The sequence below is a fragment of the Thunnus thynnus genome, chromosome 4, assembly GCF_963924715.1.
Source record: "Thunnus thynnus chromosome 4, fThuThy2.1, whole genome shotgun sequence".
Classification (NCBI taxonomy): Eukaryota; Metazoa; Chordata; class Actinopteri; order Scombriformes; family Scombridae; genus Thunnus; species Thunnus thynnus.
In genome coordinates, this window is record NC_089520.1 from 801,435 (window position 1) to 811,474 (window position 10,040).

Below are 10,040 nucleotides of genomic sequence, written 5' to 3' on the forward strand. Positions count from 1 at the left end.
TACTTCAGTACTTCAGTAAATACTTAGTTACTTTCCTAGGTTGGTTCACAACATCATTATATTGTGTTACAGTGTTTTATAAACTATTTCTTCATTGTTATTAATGTTTAATAATGAGGTAAAATAATTTTTTCCTCTGTACAGAAGCAAACAGCATGTTTGTGTATCTGCAGTTTGTCACCAGTGACAGGATGCTGCCGCCCCCTACTGGACGCTTACCTGTATTACAGGTGTTCTGCTGACGTCTGAGCGCTGCTCAGTGTGTAATCCTCAGATTACAACATTTAGACAGCGTGATGGAAGATTACAGGAATTAAAACATGATTTTAAAATGACTCACTGATGACTGTTGCAGGAATTAATGAGAATATTCAGAAATTAAATTGACTGAAAACTATTTACATAAAAATGTTCAGATAATTCCTAATTGTTCATGAGTGTGCCTGCTGATCACATGCTGACACACACACACACACACACACAAACACACACACACACACACACACACACACACAGTAAAACTGACTGTTTTTATGTTTAATATTTTATCAGAATAAACAGTAGAGCGATGAAACACATTAGCAGCTGTTTAAAACAGCATCAATACAAACAGAGAACCAATAAATTGAACATTGTATCTTCATAATAAAGAGCTGAATGACAAACTTACTCATAGGAGTGTATACTCTGATGAGGAGAAAAATATAAACGTTTAAATGATAAAAGAGTGTTTCATTTGAAATGTTAGTATATGTACAGAAAAATGATCTTAAACCATATCTGTTATGTTTTTGAATATAAGGATGCACAAACAGACAACTTTAAGTTTAAAAAGATGGAACGTTTCTTTCACAAAATGGTTTAAAATGTATACAGTTACATTATTTTATGAATTTTACAGCTGATTTCTGCTTAAATGTAGCTGTGTTTGTATTTTAATTCATTCATTCTTTTCCTTCATTTTGTTTGTGTTATATTTGGTGATTTGAACCATTTGTTGATGTTATTGATGGTTGTGTTGTATTCGGATCAGCTGCTTTGTTTGATATATTTCTGTTTTCTTGCTTTCATTATCAGATTACAGTTTTCTTTACAATTAGTTCCACATGTTGAACTTTTAACAACACACTGCTGGACACAGCAGCTCCAGTCTGTAACCTCCAAGCAGGTAGTTCCTAGTCTGAGAAGAGAAGCTGATGCAGAAGTGCCTTAAATCTGCATTCTCTCTAATGGCCAGCAGGGGGCGACGCCACTGGTTCCAAAGAGAAGTCCATTTGTATGGAAGTCTATGAGAAAATGACTCTACTTCTCACTTGATTTATTACCTCAGTAAACACTTTCCTAAAGAGTTTCTCAATTGCTAGTTTCAAGTCTTCTTCAATACAGCATCACGTTAATTTTTTACATTATGGCCCCGTTTAGAGTAAAACAGACGATAAAGCAGCGTATGTTTTAGGGTGTGGCTACTTTGTGACTGACAAGTTGCTACCATGGCGACAATGTTGATGTAACCATGGCATAACTCCAGATTCACAGAGTACAGGCGTAGCCGTATCTGTCGCTATTTCAGTGTGTTTTCAGTTCATGAAAGTTAATTGTAACATTTTAGTCACCAAAAAAATCTAAGTAACTTAAATTCTTCTCTGGATTTTACAGGAAGCCAATGCAGCGAAGCTAAGATGGGAGAAATGTGATCTCTTTTTCTAGTTTTAGTCAGAACACGTGCAGCTGCATTCTGGACCAGCTGGAGAGTCTTTAGAGACTTGTTAGAGCAGCCTGATAATAAGGAATTGCAATAATCCAGCCTAGAAGTAACAAATGTGTGGACTAGTTTTTCTGCATCTTTTTGGGACAGGATGTGCCTGATGTTTGCGATATTACGGAAGTGAAAAAAGGCAGTCCTTGAGATTTGATTTATGTGGGAGTTAAAGGACATATCCTGATCAAAGATAACTCCCAGATTCCTTACAGTGGAGCTGGAGGCCAGGGTAAAGCCATCCAGAGTAGCTTTATCATTAGATAATGTGTTTCTAAGGTGTTAGCTCCACCAAATAGTGATTTTTCCCTCTAAACTTCTCACATGCTTTCATTTCAATAAATGTTCAAATATATACTTTTACTATAGTAGGATTTTTCATGCAGGACTTTTACTTGTAATGGAGTATTTTTAAATAGCTATATTGGTACTTTTACTGCAGTAAAGAATCTGAATACTTCTTTCACCACTTGAAGAGATTTAATAGAAGAAATTTTATTTGAACCGGGTGACTTTTCCTGGCCCATAGCAGGTATTTTATTTCTGCGTGTCCTGTTCCCCCCACAGCTCTCAGACCTTGTGTGTGTTCATTTTGAACCCTTCTTGGCCAAATTCAAGGCTTACATAGAGCGATGGTCCCTCCTTTTCCTCTCCCTGTGAGGCAAGGCAAATGTGCTTGAAATGAACTGTACACCAAAAATTCAACAGGCACCAGCTGCTGAACTTCCCCTCAAGTATTTTAAACAATTTGACAGACTGTGCAACACGTTTCTCTGAAACGGCAAATTACAGAGACCAGTGGATGAGGGAGGGATTGGTATCCCAAACCTTGTACTATCATTACGCCTTTGGCCTCCAGCACATGGCCCACTGGTCCCTACGTCTCAGACATGCACCTCCCTGGTATGCCACTGAGAGTTCTTTATGCAGACCTAAACACCCTCTTCACTTTATTACAGCTAAGCTGACAGCAGATGAACAAACTCATCCAATACTATCTCATATGCAGTGGTTATAGAGGAAGATTACAGCTATTTGTGAAGTGGATTTGCATCGCTACCTTGCAGCCTCTATTGGTTAAACCAGAAACTGTGCATAGATGGTTCAGCGTTCATTTGGAGGATGTAGTCTGACAAAGGACAGTCTCCTCCCATTCTAACTCCAGAGAGCCCCCCAGTGGTGACACAATGATGACACAGACTAAAAGAGCTTAAATCTCAGAAAACACTGGATTAAAGGACTTTTCCTTGTTTACAATTTAACCTCATCAGTTTGTTTTGATGAGCTGGGACATTCCTATCTATTATCTACACACACACACACACACACACACTAAATTGTGTGTTATTCACTAAACTGCTGTTGAACTCTATATGATTGTAGAAATTTGATGTGTGTATGAAGGATTACTTTGATAAGTGAAGAATTAACATTAGTAGTTATAAAATAAGATTTAGTTAACATTAAAAGTAGGTTTGTTAAATAACTACAGTATTTTTTCATTAGACTGAACTGATCACTGTTTAACCTTTTTGTATGAGATCATGTTAATAGAAGTATAGTCAACAGATAGTCAAGACTGCATTTTAATTTTATTATGTAACTTAATCAAGTTCGTCAAATCATATAGTGATTACGTTATAGATGTGTGTGTCTCTGCATATTTGAGTGATGTATTAAACTATGCAATTCATGTTTAAATGTGAATGACCACAGTGAAAAGTAGAAACTTTGATTTAAACTTAATCTCACTGAAAAACACGCCCCTACTGAAGGCCAGGATAAAATAACATGTCGGCCTCACAGACTGTAAAAAATATGGACGTAGTCACCGTGACGTCACCCGTTGGTTCGTGAACTTCTGTTTTGAAGCCTCGAGTGTAGCAATTTGACCATCGCCATCTTTGATTTGGCCGTCGCCATGTTTGATTTTTGGAGTCAGAAGTGACCATATTTGGACGAGAGGGTGTAGCTGACCATAGTGCTAGCTGCTAACTCTGTTAGCACAGTGCATTTACAACCTATGGTTAACAGTGATCATGCTAATGCTAATGCTAATTTTTTAAAAACCGTTAAAACAAAATGTACTCACCGGAAAAACTGATCATCCGACTCATTGATGGGTCTTTTATTAAAACCAAACGTTAAACAAGACTTTTTTTTAGGTGATCACAATGTTACAATTAACTTAAGTGAACTGAAAACACTGTGAAATAGCAGCAGCTACGCCTATATGCAATGGTTACATTACATAATCAACATTGTCGCCATGGTAGCAACTTGTCAATCACAATGTATCCACGCCCTAAAGCATACGCTGCTTTATCTTCTATTTTACTCTAAATGGGACCATAATTTACAAAATGAACATCATGTTGTATTGAAGAAGACTTGAAACTAGTGATTGAGATCATAAACTCATCAGGAAACAGTTCACTGAGGTAATAAATCAAGAGAGAAGTAGGATCATTTTCTCATAGACTTCTATACAATTAGACTTCTTTTTGCAGCCAGTAGAGTCGTAGAAAATTCCCTTCTCCCCTGCTCTTGGTGTTCTGGGTGACCCTTCTCTTTCGAGGGATTTATTTATTGCATCACTGCTGCAATTGTATTACACATTACTGTTATTTTTCTATGTTACTATAGGGGTGGTTGTCATTGTATTGTATTGTTATTTCTTGTTGCGTGTGTTTTTTTAGATATTGCCAATAAAACTTAAAATCATAAAAAAAGAAACAAAAAAATTAGATAAAACCTGTCGGTCATGAATCTTTAGAGGTGTTGGTAGAGTGACAGCATTTATTGGAAGAGGCGTGACAAAGGTCCACTCCTCACCTGAGACAAACCAGGAAATAGTTTGTTATTCTTCGTCTCTAAAGAGACACACAGTCTGAAAAAGAGACAATCAGAATCAGATTCACCTTCAGAATGACTGACTTCAGTGAGTAAAATGATCTTATTTTATTAAAAGCCTTTTTTGGTTATGATTTGAACTGAAAACAAACTGAACTTAATTTTATTTTAGTTGGAAAAACTGAACTGAAGTGAATTATATTTGAAAGGGGAAACCTGTACTGGAGTTTTTAGTTGGAGTATTTTGTTTTTTTGTGGAGTGTTCTTCAGAGACTGTGGGATTTTGGGGATTATAAAAATGTGCTTGAATACATGAATATTCTTGCCTTAATATTTTGTGTTTGTTGTCCATGTTTGGGTTTGTACAGTTTATTTTTATTCAGTGTGAAGGGAATATGTTAAGTATTGTTGCTTCAGCCTGCATCCTTTGTGAAGACTGACTAAACTATTGATTGAGTACAAAAAACTGACTACTGACAACATGGCAGGAGAGAGATCTGGCACCCTGAAAACATAACAAGTCCAACCGTCACAAGCTGAGGCAGCAAAAGCAGCGATGATCCGATGGTGCAAGACTTGCTGGGTGTGTCAGTAAACACTCTCGGTGCCACCAGAGAGCACCAGAACAAGTTCATCAGCATGCCGTCATTTCTTACATGTCTTGGTACTGTCCTTTTTGGTTTGGGGGAAATTTGCCAAATCTTGATCAACCAGAACAATATTCCCTCCTTTGTGTATCCAAAGCTCCTGTAAAGCTTTCACAATAAATGCTCCCTCACAACAGAATTTCCCCTCTCAATGACAGTTTATTTATAAGCTTCATAAAGGTCAAGATGTTCTGTACTGTACAGATAAAATCAGGTAAAACTTGTTAGTCTGTGATCTTATCGTATTTATGATCACTGGAATGAAGCAACAGCATTTATCAGAAGAGGTCTGACAAAGCTCCGCCCCTCAGCTGACTCACCTGAGACAAAGCAGGAAACAGTTTATTCTTCGTCTCTAAAGAAACACACAGACTGAAAAACAGACGATCAGATTCACCTTCAGACCAAACTAACAGCTTCCTCTGAGTGAGAACAGCTACAGGAGAGAAAAGTGGAAACTAGAACTCTGCTGCTTCAACCTGCTGACTCTCCACACACTGAATGTGAGTTTGACTAAAAACTGGAGTCAAAGTGAAAGTAAATGTCAGTGAGGTTAGTAGAGGAGGGAGGGGAGCCATGACTGACTGTACTTTCTGTCTGCTGTGTTTTCAGCTTCACTCTGAGACAAAATGGCTTCCAGATCAGAGGAGGATCTCTGCTGTCCGGTCTGTCAGGATGTCTTTAGAGATCCTGTTGTTCTGTCATGTAGCCACAGCTTCTGTAAAGACTGTCTGAAGAGCTGGTGGAGACAGAAACTAACACGTGAGTGTCCAGTTTGTAAGAGAAGATCTTCTAAATCAGAACCACCTTGTAACCTGGTGTTAAAGAACCTGTGTGAGTCCTTCTTACAGGACAGAGATCAGAGAGCTTCAGAGGCTCTCTGCAGTCTGCACTCTGAGAAACTCAAACTCTTCTGTCTGGACCATCAGCAGCCAGTGTGTCTCGTCTGCAGAGATTCAGAAAAACACACCAACCACAGATTCAGACCCGTCGATGAAGCTGCACGACAACACAAGAAGGAACTTGAGGAAACTCTGGAGCCTTTAAAGGAGAAGTTAAAGGTTTGTGAAGAAGTTAAAGTGAAGTTTGTTCAAACAGCAGAACACATTAAGGTCCAGGCCCGACACACAGAGAGGCAGATTAAGGAGCAGTTTAAGAAGCTTCACCAGTTTCTAGAAGAGGAAGAGGAGGCCAGGATGGCTGCTCTGAGGGAGGAAGAGGAGCAGAAGAGTCAGATGATGAAGGAGAAGATGGAGGCTCTGAGCAGACAGATAGCAGCTCTTTCACACACAGTCAGAGCCACAGAGGAGGAGCTGAGAGCTGAAGACGTCTCATTCCTGCACAACTACAAGGCTGCAGTGGAAAGAGTCCAGCGCTGCCCCCTGCTGGATGATCCACAGCTGCTCTCAGGAGCTCTGATAGACCAGGCCAAACACCTGGGCAACCTGACCTTCAACATCTGGAACAACATGAAGGAGATGGTCTCCTACACTCCTGTCATTCTGGATCCAAACACTGCTGGTCCAAAACTCATCCTGTCTGATGATCTGACCAGTGTGAGACGAGGAGAGGAACAGCAGCTTCCTGATAATCCAGAGAGGTTTAACTTCCTTTCTGTTCTGGGCTCTGAGGGCTTTAACTCAGGGACTCACAGCTGGGATGTCGAGGTTGGAGACAATACATTCTGGTCACTGGGTGTGTTATCAGAGTCTGTCCAGAGGAAGGGACGCATACAGTCTGGATTATGGAGAATATGGTTCTATGAAGGTAAATACTCAGCATATTCACCACCAGCTCAGCCCACTGTTCTCCCAGTGAAGAAGAAGCTCCAGAGGATCAGAGTGAATCTGGACTGGAACAGAGGAAATCTGTCGTTCTCTGATCCTGATACTAACACACACATACACACCTTCACACACACTTTCACTGACACACTGTTTCCATTCATTAACACTGTGAATAAACTCCCACTGAAGATTTCCCCACTGAAGGTCTCTGTGACAGTGGAACAGAGCAGTTAGAGACGATGATGATGATGATGATGATGATGATGATGGTTCTTATAATTACTGTCATTTATTTCTTAAAGGGAAAAGTGGCTGAATTTAACCTCTGAAGCTTCTGTCCTGCTGCTGTCTCATTATTCCAAAATATGTTCATGTTGTTTTAGTTGTTTTAGTCAAATATAAAATGATTTGACTTATTTTCTGATCTTTACATTTGGTTTCTTCAGCTTTTAGTTTTCTTATTGATACTGTATCATTTTAAATTGTTGTTAATGTTTCCTGATGTCGACACTGTAGGTTTGAAAACAGTTTACAGGTTCACACAGTGAAAAACATCATCCTCATATAATTGTAACTAAATATATTCAGTTCCAGCTCTGGCTTATCCATCTCTGTTCCAGGTCAGAAATACAGCAGGTCTCATCTGTACAACTTAATGCAAAAGAACTTCACAATTACATATTTTTAGATGTTTATATGCACAGGAAGCTTTTGAAAAGCAATTTTGTTTTTATCAGATTTATGAACTTGAAGATGAATATATACTGTATATGTAAAATACTGATATTAAGCCATGTTGTGAGGTATTTAATTGTAATTGTTTGGCATTTGTTCAGATTGTTTGGTATTTGTTTGTGGATTGGACAATATATTCGTAAACACCATCATACACATTTATAAATCACGTTTTTATTTGTAGATCATGTGATGCGCATTTGTCACCATTATTAAGACCAATTTCTCTCCATATCCCTTCAGTGGTTCAGTCCATTTCCAGCCTCACTGGAAATTTGTTTGTCATTTGTATTGTTGTGACGCTGAGCACTGCATCACCACATCCTTCCCATTCCCTGTCCTGTTTCCTCACATTATCATTTTGTGTTTGAGTTTTAACCATAGAATATAAAAAATATGGACGTAGCCATGGTGACGTGACTCACTGGTTTCTGAAGAGTGGTTTTGAAGCTCAAAGTGGGCGGCTTCAGCTGTCGCCATCTTGACAGCGCCTGACTCTGCCCAACTCCCAGCTAATCCAAAATGGGCAAAGAGGCAGAGCTGAAGCCTGGTTGCTGAAACAAGCCACCTAGCTGCTAGTGACCTGTCACTCAAAGCAGCCACATCATTAATTATGCATAACTTTGCAGCTTAATAAAATTTAAACGGGTGAGTTATTAAAAAATTCAACCCCAGTACATTTGTCATGAAAGGGGAAATTAGCTATAGCCATTTTTTGTACCAGACTGTAAACATGTTTATTTCTGCTGTAAATTTGGGCTTTTTAACATGGGGGTCTATGGAGAATGACTTGCTTTTGGAGCCTCAAGTGGCCATTCAAGGAACTGCAGTTATTGGCTTCATTTTACAGCCCTGGAGGTTGCCACTTGGTCGGCCTCCGCCCGGGGCTTTTTCTTTTTGTATCTCCTCGGAGATTCATGTCACGTCCCTAAGAGCTTCCGCCATCTTAACTTTCTCCATACTTTTTTTTCTTTCGTATCATGTGATCTCCTAAGTTAACTTTCTTTTCTTTTAAGCTACGTGCTGTATTGTTACTTCAGTGAAACAAACTTTATGTTAAAATTCTTTCGTGTTTAATATCTTGAAGTACAGTTTCGTCTGGCTGGCGAGATTATTTTTTGAGTTATTTAGTGAGAAAGTCAGTATAGTCAGTCAGGAGACTTCTAAGTAAAATGACCCGCTCATCCAAGGATCAAGACATCTTCAGCGCTGTGACAGAAACAACTGTATCAGATCAGTTTTGTCTCCATCTAACGGTTAAACCCTGTGATGATTCGATGAATCACCTGAAGAAACCGTTAAAATGACACTTTGTCTTAAAGCTGCTGCAACGCTCAAGAGCAGAAAACCTTCGCTGGGAAACTACGCTGCTGAACGGCTGATTTCTTGCAGACAGCTCGCTGAGTCACCAGTTCACATGAGGACAAAGCTTTAAAAAAGTAGGATAAACAAAACCTCTGCTGCTCTCCATCTGCTTCTATGATTAAGAGTTGCTGTCATTTGAACTGAACTCTCCAGTTTAATTCTTAGAGAAGTTGGTTTGTCAAATAACTTCAGCCTCAGCTAATTTCCTTATAACTGCATTTTCACCATCAGTCATTCATAACTTATAACTTGCCATTGAGGACATATGACACTCATTCTGGTTGATTATTCATTCATGACTTCTGTTCTCATTGATACCTCATTTATTCACCTGTGAACCAGTTAATTAAATAAATATGCATTTATGAGCATGTCGTTGTCTGTGGCTTCAATTTAAAGCAGAGAATGAAGATCTGTATCGTAACACTGTGAGATTGATAAAAAGTGTTTCTGTGTCTCCTCCCGGCACAGTTGAAAACTACAGGAAGGATTGTTCCCTTATAATGAGGTTCATGTCAATAAATGTGGATGTTCCTACACTAGAGTTCTTTGGTAAAGAGCATGAAGCTTCTCGCTATTACTCAATGCTTTTGAACTGCTCATATAAATCAGCCTTTGCCATGAGGTGGTGCAGGAGGCTTCACAGATGAGGCATGGAGCCTTTTTCTAAGGAATTTTAGGAAAATGTCCAGAGAACTTAAAACTAGACTTTCAATTTAAGATCTTGAACAGAGTTTACTGGACTCCATCCAAACTTCATATCATCATCTGATGCTCATGCTATGTTACTGTCCTAACATACATGACTTTTGGAGGGGACTTTACGATGATATAATTCTCAGACATAAAATCCCCGTCTCCCCTGCTCTTATTGTTCTGGGTGACCCTTCTCTTTCG

The 10,040-nt window shown here is 39.0% G+C and overlaps 1 protein-coding gene across 1 annotated transcript; it reads left to right on the forward strand.

Moving 5' to 3' along the window:
* The first annotated feature begins 5,505 nt into the window (after window positions 1-5,505).
* Window positions 5,506-9,503, forward strand: LOC137180854 (nuclear factor 7, ovary-like). Its single transcript, XM_067586121.1, has one exon. It carries the CDS (start codon window positions 5,886-5,888, stop codon window positions 7,275-7,277), a length of 1,392 nt encoding a protein of 463 aa, XP_067442222.1. The 5' UTR covers window positions 5,506-5,885; the 3' UTR covers window positions 7,278-9,503.
* The last annotated feature ends 537 nt before the right edge of the window (window positions 9,504-10,040 follow it).

Excerpts from the sequence above, each read along its gene's own strand:
- LOC137180854 (XM_067586121.1), top strand. The coding sequence starts at position 5,886 with ATGGCTTCCAGATCAGAGGAGGATCTCTGCTGTCCGGTCTGTCAGGAT.